General features: G+C 46.2%; 1 protein-coding gene across 1 annotated transcript; it reads left to right on the forward strand.

Annotated features, from left to right (window-relative positions):
• The first annotated feature begins 8,794 nt into the window (after window positions 1–8,794).
• On the forward strand, window positions 8,795–25,786 carry LOC145515833 (cationic amino acid transporter 3-like). Its single transcript, XM_081517231.1, is given in 14 exon segments — window positions 8,795–8,948; window positions 19,003–19,107; window positions 19,331–19,733; window positions 21,027–21,185; window positions 22,749–22,926; window positions 23,339–23,451; window positions 23,605–23,827; window positions 23,995–24,134; window positions 24,238–24,340; window positions 24,528–24,727; window positions 24,922–25,088; window positions 25,361–25,469; window positions 25,637–25,697; window positions 25,699–25,786. Coding segments are annotated over 12 exon segments (1,884 nt in total). The 5' UTR covers window positions 8,795–8,948; window positions 19,003–19,107; window positions 19,331–19,360; the 3' UTR covers window positions 25,757–25,786.
• The last annotated feature ends 375 nt before the right edge of the window (window positions 25,787–26,161 follow it).

Genomic DNA, 26,161 nt, shown 5'->3' on the forward strand with positions numbered 1-26,161 from the left:
ACTTCAAGATTCAGAGATGTCAAGCCCCTTGCTTAAAAATCACGGAGCTCCTACAAGCCAGGATTTACACTCTGAGAGACTCCAGATCTAATTTGTGTGTTAGCCCCACCTACTGGAGGCTTCCGCTATTTTTTTTGTTTTTGTTGGGTGGTTTTTTTTTTGGTCTCAGGTTGTTATTGTCCTTCAGTTACTAGGTCCTGTCTGACTCTTTGCGACCCTATAGACTGCAGCACGCCAAGCTTCTCTGTCCTTCATGATCTCCCTGAGTTTGCTCAAACTCATGTCCATCGAGTCCGTGATGCTATCTAACCATCTCATCCTCTGCCGCCTTCTCTTTTGCCTTCAATCTTTCCCAGCATCAGGGTCTTTTCCAAAGAGTCTGCTCTTTGCATCAGGTGGCCAAAGTATTGCCTCCCAATTAATGAGATAAGATTAATGTGATAAGGTTATCACAAGTAAGCCATGATGTCAGTCACTTTACATAGATTTCCCACTATGCCCAATCTCATTTTTTTTTTCAATGAGGATATTGAAAATTGCATTTTCTTTTTGTAGGGGATATAAATTAGGGTTTAGGATTAACATATGGACTACTGTATATAAAATAATCAACAAGGACCTACTGTTTGGCACAGGGAATTTTATTCAATACTCTGTCATAACCTATATGAGAAAAGAATCTGAAAAAGAACAGATACATGTGTAACTGAATCAGTTTGCTGTGCACCTGAAACTAACACAACATTGTAGATCAACTATACTCCAATAAAAAATCATTTTTTTAAAAGTGGGGAGGACGGGGAAAGGAATGAAATTCTCTGGTGGTCCCGTGGTTAAGACTCTACTTCCGCTATCAACAGGGTTAGATCCCTGGTTTGAGACCTCAGATCTAGCATTCCACACAGCACAACCAAAAAAAACCTTCCAATTTTATGGTGTCATAGTCAGGGTGAGTGAGAGTGGCATAAAATAAGGGGATGCTAGAATCATTCAGATCAGCCTCTTGTGAACAGAGAGGACTGGGGTACATCCCAAAACAAATGATCAAATATCTTTGGAAATCTGTGTTCCCAAGTGGGCAAAAGATATGAACAAATAGTCCATGGAAGTGAAACTCGTTCTGCTGAAAAAACACAGTGAGAAACCGAACTGCTGAGACATTGAGGTTGTACTTCAAAGTGAAAAATCCTATGGCGACAATTAAATCCAAAAAGCATTTGCTGGCTTCCCTGGTGGCTCTGAACTGTGGTGCTGGAGGAGACTCTTGAGAGCCCTTGGACTGCAAGGAGATCAAGCCAGCCCATCCTAAAGGACAGCAACCCTGAAGATTCGTTGGAAGCACTGATGCTGAAGCTGAAGCTCCAATACTTTGGAAGCTTGTGCATCACCTGATGCACAATGCCAACTCACTGGAAAAGACCCTGATGCTGGGAAAGATGGAAGGCAGGAGGAGAAGGGGATGACAGAGGATGAGATGGTTGGATGGCATCACCGACTCAATAGACATGAATCTGAGCAAACTCTGGGAGATGGTGAGGGAAGCCTGGTGTGCTGCAGTCCACGGGGTCACAAAGAGTCGGACATGACTTGGTGACTGAGCACACACACAGAGACGTGTGCAGGTCACTTTGGGTAGAGGTCAAACTTGGCTTGTTGATCTGCATCCTTAATCTATTGTATACACTCCCATTCCTTTCATACACACTCCCACTCCTCAGACCTAAAGGCCTTGATCCCACCTGCTAAAGGATCCACCGTGCAAACAAGCCCCTTCCTCCAGCTGCGTCCCGCTGGGCGGCTGCATCTCACCTGGAGGAGGATGCTCTGTAAGCATCCCTTTTTGCATTTGCCCTACATCTACCCTGGCCTCTCAGGGATTTGCTCTGGAGCTAGACCACAATGTTCTTTTCAAAACGCACATAATTATCCTGACCTAAACCCAGCTCAAAAAAAAACAGTTAATGGAACCAAAGTCCTTGTAAAGATAAAAATTCTTACCAGCCCTTACAGGGACTTAAATAACTGTATCCCTGTAAGCTCTGCATCATCATTATCCTCTCTCTGTTTCGTTAGATGTCAGCCCCGCTCACTGTCCATTATTTCGTTTCTGAAGAGGGCTGTCAGCCTGATGCACTCTGCCTGGAATGCTTTTAGCTAGCTAATCACCACCCTGTGTATCCTTTTAAAGGTGAATGCCATTTCCTCAGAAAATATGTTCCTAATAAGACCAAAGTACCCTCTCTTTTTCTTTGCAAAACAGATCACATTTTTTTTTTTTTTTTGCGGGGTGGGGAGGATCATACTCAGAAGCTTCTATTGTAACGATTTTTTTTGAAGATGGGAACTTTTTTAAAAAATGAAATAAAATGTTACAAAATGAACAGGAAGCATCCTAGGTATAACCATCTGAACCAATTCCAGATCTTACTGTCAACTGGCAGGAAATAAAGACCAAGGATCATTGCACCAGGAAGATCTGGCCAGAAAAATCCAGACTGTGGGACAACGTTACAGGTCAAATCGCTCAAGTTCTACAATATAGACTAGAACAAGGGGAATATACCACTATGGGGAAGGGTCTGGGTGATGAAGAAACAGCAGAAAAGGGAAGATTGTTCATCGGTCTCTATTTTATTTCGTTATGTTTTTCTCTGCTCTGCTAGGACCATAAGTTCCTTGAGAACAGACGTCCTTCTTGAGCTCAGCCAGCCCAACAGTAGCAGTGTTCGATAAGCTTCTTGCCCCCAGACATGTTTCTCAATCAGAAATGATGTCTTGCCTTGTGGGACTTAGAGCCGTCTGGCCACGTCAACAAAGGTGCAGAGATGGTTCTGGGAGGCAAGTACACTCACAGACCTCTGGGTGGCAGAAGAGGTGACCAGATAAAATACAGGATGTTAAAAAAAAACAGAGGATGCTCAAGACTTCCTGGCGCCCGGTGGCTAAGCCTCTGCTCTGCCAGTGCAGGGGGTCTGCATTGGGAGAAACTAGATCCCACATGCGGCAACTAAGACCTGGTGCGGCCAAATACATAAAAACAAATCGTAAAAAAAAAAAAGATACAGGATGCTCAGTAACATTTGGATTTCAAGCAAACAATGGATCGTCTGCTATTCAAAGAAGCATTCTCATATATTACAGGCTTGACAAGTAATCTCCTCACTTCAATAGCAACTCATTCTTTTCCTATATGAATGTCCCAAATGAGGGCTTGCCTAGTCGCTCAGATGGTAAAGAATCTGCCTGCAATCCAGGAGACCCAAGTTCAAACCCTGGGTCAGGAAGATCCCCTGGAGAAGGGAATGGCCACCCACTCCAGTATTCTTGCCTGGGAAATCTCATGAACAGAGGAGCCTGGCTGGCAGGCTACAGTCCATAGGGTCGCAAAGAGTTGGACACAATGGAGCTGACACTTTCAAACATTTTCACATGTCCCAACTATTCAATATATGGGACATTTATGTTAAAACATCATCCATTGTTTATGTGAATTTCAAATTGTACCGGATATCCGATAGTTCACTTGTTCAATCCGGCATGCTATCAGGGTAAGCTCGTCTGGGGAATTCAGTGAGGCATCTCTCCAGAAGGTTTGTACTTTTGGCAAGAACTAGGAATGTGGAAATCTCACCGAAAGGACTGGATTGTCATGGCTCTTCATCACTTTCAGAAACCCTGCCAGATCCATGAATTCGCCACAAGGTCTAAAATAGGGGCAGGAAGGATGGTTGGACTAGAGCAACCAGCTGGGTTTGGGCAGGTAGTCTGTCCAGAGTGTACATCCTGCTGGGCTTCTGACCTCCTGTACCAAACTTCTTCATCCACCTCACCCACCCCACTGGATATCGATCTCTTTCATCCCCCCCCCTTGTTGTTATTGTTCAATCGCTCAGTCATGTCCGGCCCTTTGCGACCCCATGAACTGCAGCACGCCAGGCCTCCCTGTCCATCACCAACTCCCGGAGTCCACCCAAACCCGTGTCCATTGAGTCGGTGGTGCCATCCAACCATCTCCTCCTCTGCCGCCCTCCTTCTCTTCCTGCCCTCAATCTTTCCCAGGATCAGGGTCTTTTCCAATGAGATGGCTGTTAGCATCAGGTGGCCAAAGTGTTGGAGCTCCAGCTTCAACATCAGTCCTTCCAAGGAATCTTCAGGTATTTCCTTACCATGGTTACAGGCTTTACTTCATCAAGGGCTCAGCTCCATCACTGAGGGGACATCCGGACCAACCTAGGCAGGACAGCTGCTCCCACACCCATCCCAGTTTACTCTCTGCCTGGGTGAATTTTCATGGTACTCATCACCAGACAAACCATCTAAACCTGACTACATGCTAATGGGAGCTATCCAGGTGGTGCTGGTGATAAAGAATCTGTCTGCCAATGCAGGAGATGTAAGAGACTTGGGTTCGACTCCTGGGATGGGAAGATCCCCTGGAGGAGGAAACAGCAACCCACTCCAGTATTCTTGCCTGGAGAATCCCATGGACAGAGGAGCCTGGCGGGCTGCAGTCCATAGGGTCATAAAGAGTCAGACACGACTGAGCGTACACACACATGCTAGTGAGCTGCAACAGAACCAGGAGCTCTTTCATATAACGCAAAGGTGAGTAAAACAAAAACGAGCCCAACTTTTTTAGGGTTGGTGATTCACAGCATAGGGATTTGAAAAGACTTGATTATGGCCGTGCTGCAGAAGAAATGTATCTGTTTTAAGACATGGTCCAGAACACAAGCTAACAGGAAAAAGGAATCAATGAATCTTCAAGCGGAACACAATTTTACTAACACGGTGTTAGTGTAAATGAAAATTTTCATGGAATAAGTATGACACCTGTAGACGAGTTTACAAAAATTTATTTGTTTTATTTGGCTGTTCCAGGTCGTAGCTGTGGCATGCAGGACCTGCACTTGTGACATGTGGCATCTCGTTCCCCAACCAGAGACTGAACCCAGGCCCTCCACATTGGGAACATGGAGTCTTAGCCACTGGACCACCAGGGAAATCCCTAAAGGGAATATTTTACCTCCTTTGGTTCCCAGGATGAGCAGTTCTTGGAATGTAACTCCAGATTCCAATAATGTTGTTAGCTGAAGGGCAATTCTGCTTTTTTTTTTTTTGGCTCAGAAAAAAGTACAATGTATTATACATGCATGGTTTGTACCCAACAATTAGGCTGGATTTAACAAGAATGGAGACAGACATAGAGGTAAGTGATTACTCAGCTTCAGTATATCATTTGTAGTCCAGGTGAGATGATCCATAATAGAATCTAAGATGTTTCAGAGGCTTCGCTGGTGGCTCATTGATAAACAATCTGCCTGCAATGCAAGAGGCCCGGGTCTGACCCTCGGTTGGGAAGATCCCTGGGAGAAGGGAATGGCTACCCACTCCAGTATTCTTGCCTGGAGATTCCCATGGAGAGAGGAGCCTGGTGGGCTACAGTCCATGGGGTTGCATGCTGCAGGATGTGGCCACAAAAAGAAAAAGAATTAAGTAGTTTAAGAATGCTTGACTCTCTGCCCCTAGCTTCCTCTTAGTAAATTTGCAAGTGGACCACAAGGGCAAGAGAACCTCCAGTTGCAGGGGAGTCACTTGAGCAAGACAATGTCCCAGGGAAGACAGAGGTCAGCAGGCTTGCAGCAGTGGAAAAATGACAGGGAATCTGACCTCCTGCCTTAATGATTAACTGAGACTGTTTCCCTTTAAAGACTGTTTTGGCTGAGGGGAACTGCCATGGACACAAGTTCACCTTCTACCCAGATCGCTAGCTTTTCTGAATAAAGCATCTTTCTTCTCTGCAGAAGCTTGTCCCTAGATTTATTGTCTGTTGAGTGTTAAGTGGCCAAACCCGCCATCAGTTACAGATCTAAGTGCTGGGCTAGGATAGTCAATGGGTCAATGCTGGTCACCATGCCTCTGAGTTAATATACCCAGGGTGAATCCTCTCTCTTCATGCATGAAGATTAAACATGGTAATTTGTAGTTAGGATGGCCTACTGCTGGAGCCTGGGCTAATGCAGATTTTAAAGCACTGATAGCATTTTCTGCTTATTCATTCAGTTGGGTCTGATTGGGTAGAGTTTAGTAATGCATGGAGAGGTTGGGTAATGCAGGAACATCTAGGTACCTAATTCTCTCAATGTCTGGTTAGACTGAGAAATCCCCTGAGATACTGGGAACTGAGAAAGCCAGGATTCCCTTAATTCTTTCAGAATCAATCACCATTCTTCCTTAGATATGAAACAACCTAAACATTTCACAACTGGTGAGCAGAATTGCAGTTTGTCTGCGGAGGTATTATGCCACTTACAGGCTAATTCCTGTAACAGATGGATAGTTTCTAAACTCTCCACGACAGCTTAAAGTGAAAGTGATAAAACTCAGGTTTCCCGCATTGTAGGCAGTCTTTACCCTCTGAGCCACCAGGGAGTCCCCCACCTTGTGTGTTTGCCTTTAAAACACATTTACAATATTGTAAGTCAACTATACTTCAATTAAAAACAAAAAGTTAAAGTAAGACTCAACTACTACATTTAAGTCCTGTTTTCACGGTCTGTGTCCAGGGTCTTATCTTACGGATCACTTGATAGATTTCAGAATCTAGTCAACCCTTCACCAGGACCCCCACGCTCTTCACTACTCCACTCCTGCTGCTAGCTTTTCCATCATGAAGACTGGAGCTCCTTATCTCTTCTCTCCTATTTTCCTTCTCTGCCTGTGTGCTCAGCCCTCCCAGCAAACAGAGTTCCTTGAAGAAGGGGACCAAGTCACATCCGCTTTGTCCTCTTCCATCCCTTTGCGCAAGGCTGGACGCAGGCACGAGGCTCATTAGATGCTTTTCTTGCTTGAATTCACATCAGAGATGTTAAGCTCCCCTTCTCCTGGTTGGGGTCCAGCTGGCCTTGGGGTCCCCCCACACTGAAGTGTCTCAGGTAGGTGCAGACTGTGGGGACTTGAGAAGTGTAAGAGGACTGGGAGGGAGCAGGGTCTGAGTGGGGTCCCCAGTTTTACACCCCTTCTTAGGGTCCTTGAGATCTGTGAATTCAAGTGTCCAAAGAAATAATCAATAAACAATCTATAATGGGAATACGAACGAGTTTTGTTTGAACCAAACTGAGGACTGTACTCTGGGACACAGACGCTCAGAGAGTTCTGAGGAACTGCTTCACTGAAGCAAGAGTTTTCAGCGCAGTCTTATGCTTTATCCAAACAAAGAACATACATCAAACATGACAGGGTGTATTCCTTCAAGGCTTCAGAAAAGACAGACTTAGTACATAGAGAGACAGCAGAACCCTGGTGTCAGAGAAGGGAACTTTATCTTCCAGGGAGTGTTAACATGGATGCCCTGAGAACAGAGTTGTTCATCCTTATCTTCAAAACAGATCTTTCTTTACCTCAGTGGTTAAAGACGTGCTGTGAGGGTTGGACAGGCTGTCTTAGTTCACACACAGTTCAGGCTCAGTCGTGTATAAGACAGATTGACTTCTCCATTCGCCAATACGTGAACACCTTCTCCATCACAAGCAGCTAAAAATCTTGGAACCATACGATCCAGCAATTCTACCTCTGAGGATAAACCCAGAAGACTTGAAGCCACACTCGGGGAGAGACATGTGTACACTCGTGTTCACAGCACCAGTATTCACAGTAACTAAGACATGAAAGCAACCCAAGTGCCCATTGACCAAAGGATGGATGAGCCAATGTGATAGGTACCGATAATAGAGTATATTCGGCATTTAAAGAGAAGGGAATATAACACAGGCTACAACATGGATGAAGCTAGTGGATATCATACTTGGTAAAATAAACCTAACAGTAAAGGACAAATATTGAATGATTCCACTGAAATGAAGAACCTGGAGTTGTCAGATTCATCGAGACAGAAAGTAGAATGGCAACTGCCAGGAATTGGGAAAGGAGAAAAGGAGAATTTTTGTTGAATGTGTAGAGTTTCTCTCTTGCCAGAGGAAAAACGTCCTGGAGTTTGGTTGCACAAAATGTGAATGTACTTAACTTGGAAATGGGGCAGGTCGTTGACCCCCATGTCCTCTGCCTGCCGTCTGTCTGTGGGAAAAGCTCAGCCAAAGAATAAGTTTAATCAAAGAAGTGAGGACGTGCAGAAACAAAGGAGAACAAATAACAATAATGTGGTGACTAAGCATAGTCGAGGACCTTCAGTTCCTTCTCAAGGGCTACAGACAATATTCTGAGAGTGTGTAGAGACGGACCCTCCACCAGGAGCAAGAACGTAACTAGCTGATGACTGGACTATAGCCCTGACAACAGCTGCCCCGATTCTGAGAACCGGCCTCAAGGAAACAGGAACAAGCTGACCTTGTGACTGAAGAGTAACTGTACCTAAAACAGTCAGGATGCTCTTGGTTCAACCACTGATGACCAATTTGAAGATGACCGTCAGAACTGACCTTGCTGTTTCCCATGAGGCCCGCTCCCTCTGTCTATCAACCTCTTACCCCCTGCTTGTCGGGGTGGGAGGGGAGTCGACCTTTGGCAGGAGTGTAACCCTCTCCTCCCACTGCTGGCATCCAAAATAAAGTAAACTTTCCTTCCACCAACCTGGCCTCCTGAATGGCTTTTGAGCAGCTGGCAGCCAGACTGGGCTTTCGGTTACAAAATGACTGAACTGAATACTTAAAGACGGTTACAATTTCCTGTTATGTGTATGTTACCCCAGGTAAAAACATCTTAGAAAATCTCGCAAGGGTAACCACAGAAGTGTTACGGGCTGACAGGAACTTTCTAGGCTTCCGGTCCTCTCAGCCCCATCCTCAGCCCAGTTACCCAGGGGTTAGGGGTTGTCTTCTGTGCTCAGGGGCTCCCCTCTTTGGTTTTTGGACAAACATCAGCTCCAGCCCTGCACGCCTTAACCTCAGCCTCCCTGACCGACCCAGTGCTCCAGACTCTGCTCCAAGGATCCAGTAAGTCTCGGGTCCCTCTTCTCTAGGAGACTGGGCACTGAGTTCACATCCTTCCAGAGAGACTTCTGCAACCCCAGAGTGCAGGGGCGTCAGCCTGGCTCCAGCCGGAGGGTGGAGAGACGCATTTTCCAGATGAAAGTAGAAGGAGCTGGGAACTGTCTGTGTTTGCGTGAGAAGAGGAGGGGCTGGGAGAGATTGGATCAATGTCCAGAGGCTCTTGGACTGGTTTTAGTCTGGTGCTCACTCAACACTAAGATGACCCTCATATAGAGTTTGTGATACGGGTACCACTGACTTCAGTCTCCTGCCTCCTCTCTGCCCTCTACGTCTGCTGATGCCTCATCTAGGAGCTGAGCATCCCGCTGAGGACGACTCAGTGGTGTTTTGTGTTAAATTACCTTGGAGTTTTGTACACTCAGCAGCTCTGTGAAGCTGGCTCTCCGGTTTATCCTCGGCATAAAATTTTAAAAACTGTGGTGAAATACACATAAATTTGCCATCTTCACCATTTTTAAATGAACCTTCAGCAATCTTGGGTAAATTTACGCAGCTGTGTAACCAGTTTGCAGAACTCTTTTTGTCTTGTAAACTGAAACTGTGTCCACATGTAACAATGACTCCCCATTTCCCCCCTCACCTAGCACCTAGCAAACCAGCATTCTGCTTTCTGTCTTTGTAAATTTGACTATATTAGCTACTCATAGAAGGGGGATCATACAGCATTTGTCTTTTGGTGACTGGCTTATATCACTTAGCATATTGTCCTCAAGTTTCCTCCATGTTATAGCATGGGTCAGAATTTCCCATATTTTTAAGGCTGAATAATATTCCACTGTAGGTATAGAGCACATCGTATTTATCCATTTTTTGTGGATGGCCATTTGGGTTGCTTTCATCTCTCAGCTAATCTGAATAATACTACCATGAACATGGGTGTGCAAACATCTTCTGTGACCTCACTTTCAGTTCTTTTGGGTGTACTCTCAGAAGTGGGATTGCTCAACCATGATGGTAATTTCAGTTTTGGTTTTTTGGAGGAATCACCATACTTTATTCACAGCAGCTGCACCAATTTATATTCCTAACCGCAGGGCTCAGAAGTTCATCAGCAGCATTTGACCAAGGAGGAAACACAGGTCCAGAAATGTAGATGACTTGTTCAAAGGCTGAGAGGTGTTCGTGGGGCCTAGATCCTAATCATAGCTTCCTGACTCTTTGAATGGTTGCCCTCAACCATAATGATAAACTCAGACCCTAGAGTAACGTGGACGGAAGCCCCCTGACCTTAACTCGTGTTCACCGAGTCAGCCTGGCCCTGCAGAGCACTGTGGTGGGGAGACATTCTACGTCCCAAAGGACAGAAAACCCAGTCTGTCATTTCTGATTCAGAATGAAGGTTAGTCCTCCCTCCCTCCAGGCACATGGGAAATCAGTCTGGGTTTTCTTTTTCTTTCGATATTCAATAATAATTAATTAGAAACTTTTTTTTTTTTTTTTTTGCTTTTCCATTGGAGGATAATTGCTTTACAATGTTGTGTTGGTTTCTGCGGAACAATAAAGTGAATCAGCCCTGATTATAAATATACTTCCTTCCTGCTGAGCCTCCCACCCCACGTGTCTACGTCCTTACAGAGAGCCAGGCTGAGCTCGCTGAGCTGTGCAGAGGCTTCCCACTAACTCCGTTTTACACATGGGATGTGTATCTGTCAATGCTACTCTGTCAGTTCACCCCACTGTCTGTTTCCCCCGCTGTGCCCACAGTCCAGTCTCTACGGCTGCATTTCAATTCTTGCCCTGAAAGTAGGTTCATCTGTACCATTTTTCTAGTATACACATTAATATACAATCTCTGTTTTTCTCTTTCTGAGTTTCTTCGCTGTGTATAATAGACTCCATCTAGGTTCATCCACCTCACTACAACTGACTCAAATACTTTCCTTTTTATAGCTGAGTAATATTTCATTGCATATGTGTACTACATATTCTCTATACATGCATTGGTCTAAGGACATCTAGGTTGTTACCATGTCCTGCCTATTGTAAATAGGGCTGCAACGAACACTGGGTTGCACGTGTCTTTTGAATTTTGGTTTTCTCAGGGTTTATGCCCAGTAGTGGATTGCCCGGTTGTATGGTAGTTTTAGTCCTAGTCTGCTCAGGAATGTCCGTCTTGTTCTCCACAGTGGCTGTGCCAGTTTACTTTCCCCCCAACCGTGCAGCAGAGTTCCCTTCTCTCCACATCCTCTCCAGCATTTATTGTTTGTAGATTTTCCGATGGTGACCATTCTGACCGCTGGGAGGTGAAAGCTCCCTGACATGTGGACCCAGTGGGGGAGGGGAGGGTTGAACAGACTGGGGGATTAGGACTGACATATACACACCACATGTGCAAAACGGAGAGCTAATAGGAACCTGCACAGAGCACAGGAACCTCAGCTTGTAGCTCTGTGGTGCCCTAGAGGGCTGGGATGGGGGACGGGGTTGGAGGGAGGCCCAACAGGGAGAGGACATGTGTATACATACAGCATTCACTGGGCTTCCTTCCCCTGTGGCTCAACAGTGAAGGATCCACCTGCCAATGCAGGAGACACCGGTTCGATCCCTGGGTTGGGAAGATTCCCTAGAGAAGGAAATAACAACCCACTCCAGTATTCTTGCCTGGAGAATCCCATGGACAGAGGAGCTGGTGGGCTACAGTCCATGGGGTGGCACAGAGTCAGACACAATTGAGAGGCTAAACAACAACAACAAAGCTGATTCACTTCTTTGTGTCGCAGAAACTAACACAACAATGTAAAGCAATTATACGCCAATAAAAAATCAAAAAGGGGAACACTCATATAAGTAAAACCAGAAATGAAAGGAGATATTATAAATGGTACCTCAAATATATACATTTCTTATACTATGAAAAAGTATACGCCAACAAATTGGATAAACTGGAAGGAAAAAATAAACAATCTGAATAAACCAATAACAAGAAAGGAAGTTGAGTCAGTGATAAGAAACCTCTCAATACAGAAAAGATGGTTTCATTGGTGAATTCTAAAAAACATTTGATTTAAACATTTTTTAAAACAATTTCGGCCTCACTAGGATTTTGTTGCTGCGGGAGGACTTTCTCTCTAGTTGCCGTGATCCCGGGCTACTCTTCACTTTGGTATGCATGCTTCTCCTTGCGGTTGTCACTGTTTTTCTTCAGTCCCTCAGTCCTGTCTGGCTCTTTGGGACCCCATGGACGGCAGCACGCCAGACTTCCCTGTCCTTCTCTGTATCCCGGAGTTTGCTCAAACTCATGTCCATCGAGTCAGTGATGCCATCCAACCATCTCATCCTCTGTCGTCCCCTTCTCCTCCTGCCCTCAATCTTTCCCAGCATCAGGGTCTTTTCCAATGAGTCGACTCTTCACATCACGTGGCCAAAGAATTGGAGCTTCAGCATCAGCGGGTAGATTCTCACCCACTTGTACCACCAGCAAAGTCCAAAAAACTAAGAATTGTAACAAACACAAAAGACTACATTTATTTCTAGACTCCTTCCTTTTATAAGATAATGGAGAAAACCCGTGTTGTCAGTGTGCATTCTTTCCAGGGTCCCCTCCTAATGGAAGGATCTTTGATGCACCGTGATTGGGAATTTTCTCATCCTCTTCCCATGTCTCATGGTTTTCTCTCAACTCCCCTCTGATTTGGTTTCCGTCCTGTCAGGGCCAGCCTGGCTTAGGGATTTGGACGGTTTCCATATGCAGCCAAGGCAGGAAATCCGCTGGCCCAAGGCACTGTAACGAATGTATGTCAAAAACAGGATGTGTGGGGAGATGGGACAGAAGGCAAGAGAGAAACAGAGTGAGAAGAAGTGTTTCCATCTGAGACAGAAAAGAGGCAGGAAGTGAAATGAAGTCGCTCAGTCATGTCCGACTCTTGCGACCCTGTGGACTGTAACCTACCAGGCTCCTCCGTCCATGCGATTTTCCAAGCAAGAGTACTGGAGTGGGTTGCCATTTCCTTCTCCAGGGGATCTTCCCAACCCAGGGATCGAACCCAGATTTCCCGCATCGTAGGCAGACGCTTTACCATCTGAGCCACTAGGGAATTCCAAAAGAGGAAGGAGGAGGAGGCAAAGACAAAAGGATTAAGATACCCAAGACTGGTGAGGGGATGGGAGCTGATTATCAATTGTGAATTAAAGGTCACCCTGAATGCAACATCAGTTTAAATAATTCACATATAATGTATATGCAAAGCACCCAAACTCAGCAGTGGTTATAGAATTGAGCACAATTTCAGATACTTCAGGAAGTACATGAAAAAGAAAAGCTGTTAGTATTTGAAAGATAGAGGTCAGAAGGCTGGGAAATTAGGGAAGGGGTGATGATCAGGACACTCACCTTGAAATACAGGGCGGCTGTTCAATGAAAAAGGAAAAAGAAAAGGAATGTGCGCATATCTCTGATACCTCAGTCACCGTGAGATGTATTAAAAACATGGGAAATTATATTGAAAAGATGAGAGGGTGGGGAGAAGGCAGCAGAGGTGGACCTGAGTGACCCTCTCATGAATCATAACGGGGAGAGAGTGCCTGATAACTGGGGTTGTCTACTGGGCTTTCCTGGTGGCTTGGTGGGAAGAAGCCAGTGCAGGAGTAGGTGGTAAGCCAATACAGGCAGTAAGAAGCCAACTGGTCTCCTGCCAATTTAGGAGACATGGGCTTGATCCCTGGTTTAGGAAGATCCCCTAAAGGAGAAAATGGCAACCCACTCTAGTATTCTTGGCTGGGAAATCCCATGAACAGAGGAGCCTGGCAGACTACAGTCCATGAGGTTGCAAAGATTCAGACACGACTGAGTGACTAAACAACAACAGAAGGAACAAAATTCTATACGATGTGATATCAGACGTGCCATCCTCAAGGCTTAAGTGTCTGTTCTTACATTATTTTAAACTCTGTGTGTTTTCTCCTATTATATTATAGTTGTTTGAAAAGTCAGACTCTTAAACAATGTGGAATTTTTTCAACATATGTAGGTGGACTTGATTCCAAATGTCCTTCTGTTGTTAAAGAGGGGAGTGCTCCTTACTTCTAAATCCCCAATGCCTATATTAGATGTCTTTTATCTTTTTCTAAATTTATACTCTCACTTGTTTGGCTGCCTCAACCTGAATTATTTTTTTTAATTTATTGAAGTATAGTTGATTTACAATGTTGTGTTAATTTCTTCTGTAGAGCAAAGTGACTCAGTTATACATATGTATTGATATGTTATTTTTCATATTCTTTTCCATGACTGTTTATCACAAGATATTGAATATAGTTCCCTGTGTTATACATTAGGACCTTGTTGTTTATCTATTCTATATACAATAGTTTGCACATGCTAATTCCAAACTCCCAATCCTTCCTTTCCCCTCTTCCTTGGCCATCATAAGTCTAGTCTCTATATCTGTGAGTCTCTTTCTGTTTCATAGATAGGTTCATTTGGGTCATTTTTTAGACTCCATATATAAATGATATCATACAGTATTTGTCTTTCTCTTTCTGATTTACTTCACTAAGTATGATAATCTCTAGGTCCATCCACACTGCTGCGAGTGGCATGTTTCATTTTTCATGGCTGAGTAGTATTCCATTGTCTGTCTGTCTGAATATATATATTTGTTGTTGTTTAGTTGCTAAGTTCTGTCTGGCTCTTTTGTGACCCCGTGGACTGCAGTTAGCCAGGTTCCTCTGTCCATGGAATTTCCCAGACAAGAATCCTGGAGTGGGTTGTCATTTCCTTCTCCAGGGGATCTTCCCAACACAGGGATGGAACCTGTACCTCCCGCATCGGCAGGCGGACTCTTCACCACCAAGCCACTGAATATTCACATACACACACACACACACACACATGCACACCCACACATATATACCACATCTTGTTAGCTATTCATCTGTTGATGAGTTTTAGGTTGTTTCCATGCCTGGGATGTTGTAAATAGTGTTGCTCTGAATATAGGGATGCAGATATCTTTTTGAATTATAGTTTTGTCTGGGTATACAGTCAGAAGTGGGATTATTGGATCCTATATCAACTCAATTTTTAATGTTTTGAGGACCCTTTATACTGTTTTCCATAATGACTGCAACGCTTCACATTCCCACCAACAGTGTAAGAGGGTTCCCCTTTCTCCACACCCTCTCCAACATTTATTACTTGTAAACTTTTTAATCATGGCCATTCCGAACAGCATGAGGTGACACCTCATGGTTGTTTCGATTTGCATTTCTCCAATAATTATGAATGATAGCCATCTTTCCTGTGCATGTTGGCCATGTTTTAGATGTCTCTTTTAGTGTCTATTTTAGGATGCCTTTTGGCAATATTAGCTGGATGAATTCTGTACACTGCTTCTTTCCCTTGGCCACATATTTTACTAGTGAAAGAAAAGTGAAAGTGTTAGTTGTTCAGTTGTGTCCAACTCTTTGTGACCCCATGGACTAGAGCCCGCCAGACTCCTCTGTCCACGGGATTCTCCAGGCAAGAACACTGGAGCAGGTTGCCATTCCCTCCTGCAGAGGATCTTCCCTACCCAGGGATCGAACCCATATCTCTTGTCTCCTGCATGGCAGGCAGATTCTTTACTGTCTGAGCCACCAGTGAAGCTCACATCATATTGTTGAAACATTTAAACTTTACTGCTGTTGGGGCGGAATATCTTGCCCTCTATCCTCTTAGGTTCTTTGTCTGGAGTCTGCAAAGTAGACACATGAAGGGTAGATGAACAGGAGAAAGAACTACATTTACAACTAGCTTTCTGTTTACATTTCCTAAGAAAGGAGGCCAGTGGGCTCTAGGCTAGATATTTACAGTCAGCCTTATGTTCCCACTTGGAGATGGAAGTGACAGGAACAGAGTAAATAGCTGGGCTTTGCCTGCTATGGACACTGTAATATAACAATCACGGCAGGAACAGAGAGGGGCTAAACCCTGTGTGTGTAAAAGATCAAGAGGTCACATATTTTCTATCTTTGGGGCACCTCACAGGCACAGAAAGTCTCCTTGGGGGCAAAAAGGAGGGAGTGCCATCCCATAATAGGTGATGTCCAGGCCCCCACAGGCCTGTGTGCTGGAATCCATCTAGGAAAAAAGCTGCACACACCTGTCAGGGAGTGTCCTAGGGCAGGGCAGGTAATTAGCCAAAGGCAAACAAAGACAGGAAGAACTGCCCTGTATAGTCGATTCAGCAGTCTGTTTACAGAGCTCCTCCTTCTTCCGGAGGACACCCACAGCCTTTCTCTTGGGTGTGAACTCTGCCTGGTTTCTGCTTAACTAAACAAACTGTTCCTCTGTGCTCCCCCACGACTGTGCTGTGACTCCAGCAATGCACTTTTACCATATTTTTAGTTTTTGCTCCTGGAGAAATGCCTTTTTTACTGGGGGCAAGAGCCAGAAGAACCTTGTTTCTAGTTTCTAGCTGCTGGTGGACTAGAGATTAGGATTCCTGGTTTTTCACCCAGGCCAGCCAGGTCCAATTCCTGGGCAGAGAACTAAGCCACTTCTAATGGTTGTCTCTCCTGGAGATCATTGATGCTGAAGCCTGGGATTTCAAGGTAAACTGCCGGTCTCTCCAAACTGCTGGCTGGAGACCTCTGCCTTTCTCTCTCCCACGAGAACTTGCTTACTCTCACTCTCTGCTTTGTTCCCTTTCCAAGACCCACAGGGCTGAATCTAGGTCCGCTCAGTGAAGGAGCCCTAGTTACGTTTTTCTCTCTCCTCTCCTCTTTCTCCGGAGAAGGCAATGGCAACTCAGTCCAGTACTGTTGCCTGGAAAATCCCATGGACGGAGGAGCCTGGTGGGCTGCAGTCCATGGGGTCTCAAAGAGTCGGACACGACTGAGCGACTTCACTTTCACTTTTCACTTTCATGCACTGGAGAAGGAAATGGCAACCCACTCCAGTGTTCTTGCCTGGAGAATCCCAGGGACGGTGGAGCCTGGTGGGCTGCTGTCTATGGGGTCGCACAGAGTCGGACACGACTGAAGCGACTTAGCAGCAGCAGCCCCTCTTTCTCTTGTTCCGCCTGAACTACAACTCCCAGCATGTCCCTCGCCCCAGCAGTGCTTCCTCATCGGCTTTCGAGAAACACGCCGGGAATCAGAGCTGGACGCCTCCCGCCACCACCAGCAAATTGCTCCCCGCTATGTTGTTGCTGTTCAGTTGCTCTGTCGTGCCTGAGTCTTGCGACCCCATGGACTATACCCAGCGAGGCTCCAAGTTCTCTTGCTCCTGCAGATTCTTCTGTAATTTTAAGATACTGTATTTGTAAAAAGATAAAATGCTAACAATCATTTGACCATCACATGGTTGCCACAAACCTTCAATTTATAAGAAATGGTAGTATCTTTGCTGCTGCTGCTGCTGCTAAGTCACTTCAGTCGTGTCCGACTCTGTGCGACCCCACAGACGGCAGCCCACCAGGCTCCTCCGTCCTTGGGATTTTCCAGGCGAGAGCACTGGAGTGGGTTGCCATTGCCTTCTCCAGTATCTTTGAGGCACAATAAATCAATGCATGATAGTGCTTGTACATGTATATGTACAGATTTAAAATATAAGTATAATTAATGCACAAATATGTATTTATATAAAATGCACAAACATGCATTTATATAAAAGATGTGTTTTGAAATATATATTTGAACGTTCCCTCTTTGTATCTGTAACCACTATTTCTAGGTGTTTTGTATTTTTTTTTTTATTAAATCTCTCGCTCTCTGCATTCTGTTCTCTTCTTAGAAGGACGTTAGTCATATGGGGTTAGGAGCCACCCTAATAGCACAGGTATAGGAATAAGAAGGTAGTCAGTTAGCACCACGCAGTCAGAGTTGTTGTCATCTTGAGGTGCTGGAAGCAGAATTACAGGGTTCAGACGATTATATCAAGACAAAGTGACGTTGGGTGAAGGCAGTTACGGTAGCTCCTAAGAGGCCAGTTGACTCAGAACAGTGTCGAGTGTGACGGAATTTAAAAGACATCCAACTGGGTGAGCAACAGAAATAGGCAGAGACCACAGTTACACGTTCTTCAGGCAGGAGGACACCAGTGTCTGGGAAGAGAACGTTGTCTTTTCAGGGACGCCATGAGAAGGGAGTTGTTCATCCTTATTTTCAAAACAGACATTCTTTATCTCAATGGTTAAGACAGATGAGCTGTGAGAGTCAGACAGGCTGTCTTATTTCACACAAAGTTCAAGCTGAACCACAAATAAGCCAAAATGACTTCCCCATTCCTCAATATGTGAACATGTTCTCCATCACCAGCAGATAAAAATCTTAAAACCATATGGCCCAGCAGTTCTACTTCTGAGTATATACCCAGAAGAGTTGGAGAGAAGCACACTCTGGAAGACATATTTGTATACCCGTGTTCATGGCAGCATTATTCACAATAACTAAAGCATGAAAGAAACCCAAGTGCCCATTGACCACGAAATGGATAAGCCAAGTGCAGTATGTACTCATAATACCATAGAGTGTTCCTCAGCATTAAAAAGGGAGGGAATTCTAACACATGCTACAACCTGGGTGAATTCTGTTGACATTATACTCAGTAAAGCCTGACAACAAAAGAGAAATAGTGTATGAACCCACATGAATGAAGTACCTAGAGCTGGACGTGACTGAAGCAGCTTAGCACTGGCTCTGCAGTGGTCAGGCTCACAGAGACAGAGGGTTTAATGGTGGCTGCCAAGACTGCCAGAGAAGAAAGGGAGAGTTTTGTTGTATGGGTACAGAGTTTCAGTTTTACAACATGAAGAAAGTTCTACAGTTTGGTTGCCCAAAAGGTAAATGTACTTAACTAAACTACACACTTAAAAAAGGTTAAAATGGTTCATTTTATGTTCTGGGTATTACAACACAATTAAAAAAAAAAACGTCTAAAACCTCTCAGGAGCACCCCCTGAGGTAACCACAGAAGAATCAAGGGCTGATAACAACACTGCAGATGCTCCCTGCCCGCCCCCAACTCCATCCCCACCCCAACAACCCGGGGGTTAAAGTTGTCTTCTGTTCACAGGGACTCACCCTTCAGTTTTTAGAGATGTCTCAGCTCCAGCCCTGCACGGCTTAACTTCAGCCTCCCTGACTGACCCAGGGCTCCAGGCTCTGCACCAAGGATCCAGTAAGTCTTGGGTCACCCTCTTCTGTGGGAGACTGGGCGCTGAGTTCACATCCTCCCAAAGAGACCTCTGCAACCCCAGAGTGCAGAGGGTCAGCCCGGCTCCAGCCTGAGGGTGGAAAGATCCATTTTCCAGATGAAATCAAAGGAGCTGGGAGCTGTTGTCCCTGTGTCACAAGAAGTGGGGGGTTCATCATCTTGACGGCTTTGCATTTTGTTTCCTCAGCGGATCGTAGCCTCATGACCTCCGTCTAGGATGCTACTTCAGCATGCTTGCCAAATTGGTCAGAAGCTGGTGCGCAGGCGGCCACTGGGGCCCAGAGAGGAGACTGAGCATCACATGGCTGGTTGTCTGGGCACCCTAGACCTGGTGGTCATAGGTGTGCGCAGGATGTTGGGAGCTGGCGTGCACATCCTGGTTGGTGCAGTGGCCAAGTACATCGCTGGACCAGCGATCGTCCTCTCCTTCTTGGTGGCCGCCCTGTCTTCTCTGTTGTCTGGGTTGTGCTATATAGAGTTTGGGGCCCGGGTACCACGCTCCGGGTCTATGTATCTCTACAGCTATAGCATCATGGGTCAGGTGTATGGCTTCATCATCGGCTGGAATCGCGTACTGTCCTTAATTGTTGGTGAGATATTGGGGTACATGAAGGGGAGGGGCTTCAGATCAAGAAGCTAGGAGAGATGAATGGGATCTTGGGTCATTCACAAGCAGATGTTACCCACCTTTCGGGGCTGTGCTGTCTTCAGTCACTGCAGTCGTGTCCGACTCTTTGCAACCCCATGGACTGTAGCTCCCTAGGCTCCTCTATCCTTGGGATTTTCTCAGGCAAGAATACTGGAGTGGGTTGTCATGTCCCGGTTGCCATGTCCTCCTCCTGGATCTTCCCAACCCAGGGAACGAACCCCACCTTGTGGGGTGAGATGGGAAATAGCGACAGAAAAACTCTACAACTTCATTCTACTCAGTTCGATGCCGTTGTTGATGTTGAGTCGCTAAACTGTGTCTGACTCTTTGTGACCCCAGGAACCGCAGCATGCCAGGTTTCCCCTCAATCCTGCTTTCCTTAAACAAGGAGACTGAGAACCTTGAGGACTTCCCAGGTGGCTCAGTGACAAAAAATCTGACTGCCAGTGCAGGAGACGTGGGTTTGATCCCTGGGTGGGGAAGACCCCCGGGAGAAGGCCATGGCAACCCACTCCAGTATTCTTGCCTGCATAATTCCATAGATAGAGGAGCCTGGTGTGCTGTAGTCCATGGAGTCACAAAGAGTTGGACACGACTTAAGGGCTAAACAACAGCGACAACAAATAACCTTGAAGGAAAGGGAACTGTAGGGAGTGGGTGTGTGTGTATTAGTCCCTCAGTCGTGTCTGACTGTTTGTGATCCCATGGACTATAGCCCTCTCGGCTCCTCTATCCATGGAATTCTCCAGGTAAGAATACTGGAGTGAGTTGCCATCTCCTTTTCCCAAGGATCTTCCCAACCAAGGGATTGAACACGGGTCTCCCGCATTGCAGGCAGTTTCTTTACCATCTGAACCACCCACTGCATAGGGAGTGGGTGGAGGGAGGCAAATCCCTCAGGCTCATCTCCTCATTGTAGTGAAGACTTTGGTTTGCTGCTGACTTCCTGGGATTTTTCCCAACACTCAGATTTAAAATGTCAATTCCGATCCCACCATCCTGGTGCCACTTCCCTGTGTTTTTTGATCATTTTCTGTAACTTTGATCTCCTAGCATATTAAAGAGTTGACCTATGTTGTGAATCATCTGGGTCTGCGCTCCCCACCCGATGAGAAGAAACTCTTCGAATCCCTAGATATTAGGGGTTTCTTTTTGTTGTTTTCCACTCCTCTCCCTAGATCATAGGAGTTCCATTTCTGTTTGCTCATAAACATTCCTTCTGCTGCTGCTGTAGGCACTGCCTGTATAGCCCGGGCCTGGAGCTACACCTTCGACAGCCTGATTGGGAACCCCATCTCTCAGGCATTAGAGCAAACTTTCTCTCCGTATATGCCCTACTACCTGGCCAAATACCCAGACTTTTTCGCCCTGGGCCTGGTGCTGCTGCTCACAGGTGAGTCAGGGATCAGAGTTAGGATGGGAAGAGTGAGATGTGGAAGGGAAGCTGAGTTGGGAAAGCCTCAGGGTTCCTGAATGGTGGGGGAATTAGGACTGGGAAGGAAGGTTTGGAATAAGAAAGAGAGGAAGGCAAGACAAAGACCATTTTTTTCCTACCCTTAGACTACTGAAAATTTGGATCATTCTTTGGGGTAGGGGTAATAAGTGTCTCAGATATCTGCCTGCGATGCGGGAGACCAGGGTTCCATCCCTGAGTCCGGAACATCCCCCGGATAAGGAAATGGTTACCCACTCCAGTATTCTTGCCTGGAGAACCCCATGGACAGAGGAGCCTGGTGGGCTACAGTCCACGGGGTCGCAAAGAGTCAGACACGACTGAATGACTAACACTTTCGTGCTTTCGGGTGGAGGCTGTCCTGTGCATTTCAGTTGTTTGTTTGTTTGTTTTTAAATCATTGTTGGGAGTATTCCATGGTGGTCCAGTGGTTAGGACTCTATGCTTTCACTAAGAAAAGTGTAGGTTCAATCCCTGGTTGGGGAACTAAGATGCCACCTGGCAAGTGGATCACACCCCCCCAAAAAAAGATCATTGTTGAATATTGAGTAGCAACGCTGAACTTTATGTACTACATACCAGTGAGGCCCAGCCCTCCAAAGTGTATCAATCACAATGTTTCCAGACAGTGCCACAAGTCCCTTGTGGGATAAAATTACAGTTGAGAATCAGTTGGTTTTTTCCCTCCTGGCTGCGATGGGTCTTCTTGTGTGGCCTTTGGGCTCTCCATTGCTGGGCTTGGGCTCAGTGGTTGTGGCATGGAACATGGGACTTTAGTCCCCAGACCAGGGCTCGAGCTCATATCCTCTGCAACGCAAGGCAGTTTCTCAACCTCTGCACCACCCTGGAAGTACCAAAGATTTTATAAAATTAGTTTTTATTATTTATTCACTTTATTATTTTATTGCAATATAATTATTTCACAATGTTGTGTTAGTTTGTGCTGTACATCACTGTGAATCAGCCATATGTACACATATATCTCCTTCCTTTTGAGCCTCCCTCCCACCCCACAAAGATTGTTTTTAACTGAAAGGAAACTTTTCCAGTTTACTGAGATATAATTGACATACAACATTGTATAAGTTTAAGATGATTTGATAGACATGCATAGTGTGAGATGATGGCCATAATAAGAAATTAACCACCTGAAAGTGTACAATTCGATGGCACTTAGTACATTCACAGTGTTGTGTAACCATCATCTCTTTCCAGTTCCAAACATGTTCATCACAACAAAAGGAAACCCCGTAACCACTGAGCAGTCACTGTTTGTCTGTCCACCACTCGTAACCGCCAGTCCTAGGCAACAGTTTGTTTGCTTTCTGTCTCTATGGATTTATTTATTTATTTGGCCTCACCATGAGGCATGCAGAACTTCCCCCACCAGGGATTGAACCTGTGCCCCCTGCCGTGGAAACGTGGAGTGTTAACCACTGGACCACCAGGGGAGTCCTGGATTTAGTTATTTGGGAAGTTTCATTTTCCATTTTTTCCCCACAGGACTTCTGGTTCTGGGAGTTCATGTGTTGCCCCAAGTTAACAAAGTGTTCATGGGCATCAACATTTCGGTTCTCGTCTTTATCATCGTCTCTGGCTTCATTAAGGGAGATCTGCATAACTGGAAGCTCACAGAACAGGACTACACGTTGAACACGTCTGAATCCAATGACATTTACAGGTTAAGAGGATGTCCTTGACCTTAGTAATGCACGGCGTGAGAAAGGGTACCCATCTAGGAATCTGAGGGTTAAAGAGATCTCGGGCTTCCCTGGTGGCTCAGACGGTAAAGAATCCGCCTGCAATGCAGGAGACCAGGGTTCAATCCCTGGGTCTTCCTCATCCTCGGGAGAAGGGAATGGCTACCCACTCCAGTATTCTTGCCTGGAATATTCCAAGGACAGAGGAGCCTGGTGGGCTACAGTCTATGAGTTTGAAGTCGGACACGACTGAGAAATTAACCTAAAGAGATCCAGGTGGAGGGGGACCTGGAGCCCAGGACTTGTCATATTAAGGGAGGAGTCATACTAAGCCAGTACACATGGCTGAACACACCTCACCCACATTCTTTCTTGCTTCTTCTCTCACCATAGCTTGGGCCCTCTGGGTTCTGGAGGGTTTGTGCCTTTTGGTGCTGATGGGATTCTCCGAGGAGCAGCTTTATGTTTCTACATGTTTATTGGTTTTGATTCCATTGTCACTACAGGTAACATGGTCACCCTGTGTCCCATCCAGGGTGTGGGCATGGATCGGGCTGCCGTTGGGCGCAGGGGGTTCTTTTGGAGGTTCAAAGGGAAAGGGGATTTTGTGCTTTCACTCTGGTGTGCTTCCTGACCCAGCATTTCCTCCAATCCTGCAGGGGAAAAAGCCCAAAATCCTGAGCGGTCCATCCTCATCAGCATCGTGGTCTCAGTCTTGATCTGCTTTTTGGCATATTGTGGTGTCTCAGCAGCACTCACCCTCATGGTGCCCTACTACCAGATTCACCCTGACAGCCCCTTTCTACAGGCTTTTCTCCATGTTGGGTGGGGCCCTGCCAGATATCTCGTGGGTGTTGGCATCCTCTGTGCTCTTTCATCCAGGTCAGTGTCATGGTTTTCTCCCCGTCTACTGTCAGATGCTCGGGTATCCCCGCCCTTGGGATTGAGAGACAAGGGGAAGGACACCTTGCCCCACGTAGACTAGGGAGCGGATGCCCTGGTCTCTCCTGCTTCTGCACGTCCTCACCCCTCTCTGTTTTCTTTTTCAGCCTCATGAACACCATGTTTGCCATGTCTTGGTTGATCTACACAATGGCAGAGGACGGGCTCCTTTTCCGATTTCTTACCCGGATCAACGCCCGTAGACGCACCCACATCACAGTCATCATGATTTCTGGAAAACTTGCAGGTAGATAAACAAAACCCACTCCCTTTGGATTATATTCCTCGGCTTGCATATTTCCAGTTGTTTCTGACGCCATCCCCCCACCTGGTTTGTGCCCTCCTTCTAGGGGTCTTGGCATTACTCTTCCATTTCAGTGATCTGATGGATCTCATGTCACTTCGGTCCCTGCTTGCTAACTTGGTGGTCGATTTTTCTGTCCTTGTCCTCAGGTGAGACTCCACTCCACCCTGACTGGGGGTCTTTGACTTGTGGGGATTGGTGGGGGCTAATCCTCTCTGCCTTCATGCTGCCTTCTAACTGTCCTGCTCTGCTTTTGTGGGAAAAGAGATGGATTCACCTGTGTGATGTTGGGTGAGTAGGGGCTACTGTTCATATTGCCATCACGCCTCTATTCAGGTATCACTCAGACCAGAATTTAAGCAGGAACCAAAAAACAGAGGAAGAAACTGAGATAGAGCTTGTAGTCAAAGAAAGGTCGTTGGACTCTGTACTTGAAGCCGGCACCTCAAGGATTCTAAAGAGTCTGTGGTTCCCTCCCAGCACCATCCCCACCCGGAAATCTGGCCAGATTGTCTATGGATGTGCCTTCCTGCTTGGTGAGCGGTGGGACTTCTCTTTGGTGGTATTCTGAAATTGCCAGGATGGGTAGGAGTGTATATTTGTCAGTTGAGGAGTCTTGGAGATACGATGGCCCTTCCTGATGGGGGCAGCCTGGGGAGGGGTGTGACCTGAGCCCTGATGTCTTTGTCTTCCGGGTCCAGCCTGCTCTGCTCCTCCTTGACCCCTGCAGTTCTCCTGCTGACCATCCTGAGCCTGATCCTGGCCCAGGGGCCCAGCCAGGTGTTCTCTGGAGACCCTGTGCTCACAGCCGTGGCTGTGCTGCTGCTGCTGCTCATCACTGGGGTCACGGGCATCATCTGGAGGCAGCCCCAGGACCCCTCTCCTCTTCACTTCAAGGTAGGTGACCTCATGTTCCCAAAGTGTCCTCCTTGAGTGAAGGAGGTCTGCGTGCTTTAGGTCTAAGCATCCTTCACTGGACCAGGGAAGAAGGGGATTTGCTAAAACCTATGGATCCTTCCCTAACCTACACTCACTGCTTTACATACACTATCCAAGTAGGCACTGAACACACAGCCTGAATTGCACTGAACTTGTCCCACCCATGTGGGGTCGGGTCTCCCTCTCAGACGTCTGGGCTGTGCTCAGGGATGGACTGACTCTGCCCACAGGCCCCTGCTCTGCCTGTCCTCCCACTGGTGAGCATCTTTGTGAATGTTTACCTGATGGTGCACATGACCACTTGGACCTGGGCCCTATTTGGCATCTGGATGGGGATTGGTGAGTGACTTTCTGGAGTAAACAGGCCTCTTGGGTGACTGAACCCAGTCCTCTTCCTATCACCTCTCCCCTAAGCTGTGTCAGATGCCATCATAGGAGGCCTATTGGGCATTTATAAGTGAGGAGAGCGCCTGCTTTTACTTCTCATCATCTCATTTCCCTACTAGGACTTGCCATATACTTGGGATATGGGATCCGACACAGCTTGGAGGAGAACAATGGGCAACACACCAGCCTCCACCTCCCAAATGATGGGCAAAAACATCCCTAGTGACGAATCATCTTAACCACAGGAGAGAGAAGCTGTGTGGAATCCCTCCATGCCCCGGAGGATCTGCTGGTTAGAGGGGCGCTGTGAGCCTCTATGGACTGTGAAGGTGGAATACATTTATAGTTGTGTATTTATTGCTAGTAGACAAAGTGACTTTAATGCTGCAAATGCTGGAGGAAACATTTAAAAGCATAATACACATCCAGAAGAGAGAATTTTCATGAAAAATGTACAGAAATGTAACCAGAAACCAGAGGAAGAAATAAAATATTAACTTGAACATAAGCAAGGCCTTCTTGTGCCTGTTTCCAGCAAAAACACATAGACTGTCACATGGGAAGGAAACACGGGTAACCACATATTGTGACAAGAGCTGTGCTTTAGGGGGTTTCCCTGGCAGTCCAGTGGTTAAGACTTGCCT

This window comes from Giraffa tippelskirchi, chromosome 7, assembly GCF_054371585.1.
Source record: "Giraffa tippelskirchi isolate mGirTip1 chromosome 7, T2T-mGirTip1v1.2.pri, whole genome shotgun sequence".
In the NCBI taxonomy this organism is placed as follows: domain Eukaryota; kingdom Metazoa; phylum Chordata; class Mammalia; order Artiodactyla; family Giraffidae; genus Giraffa; species Giraffa tippelskirchi.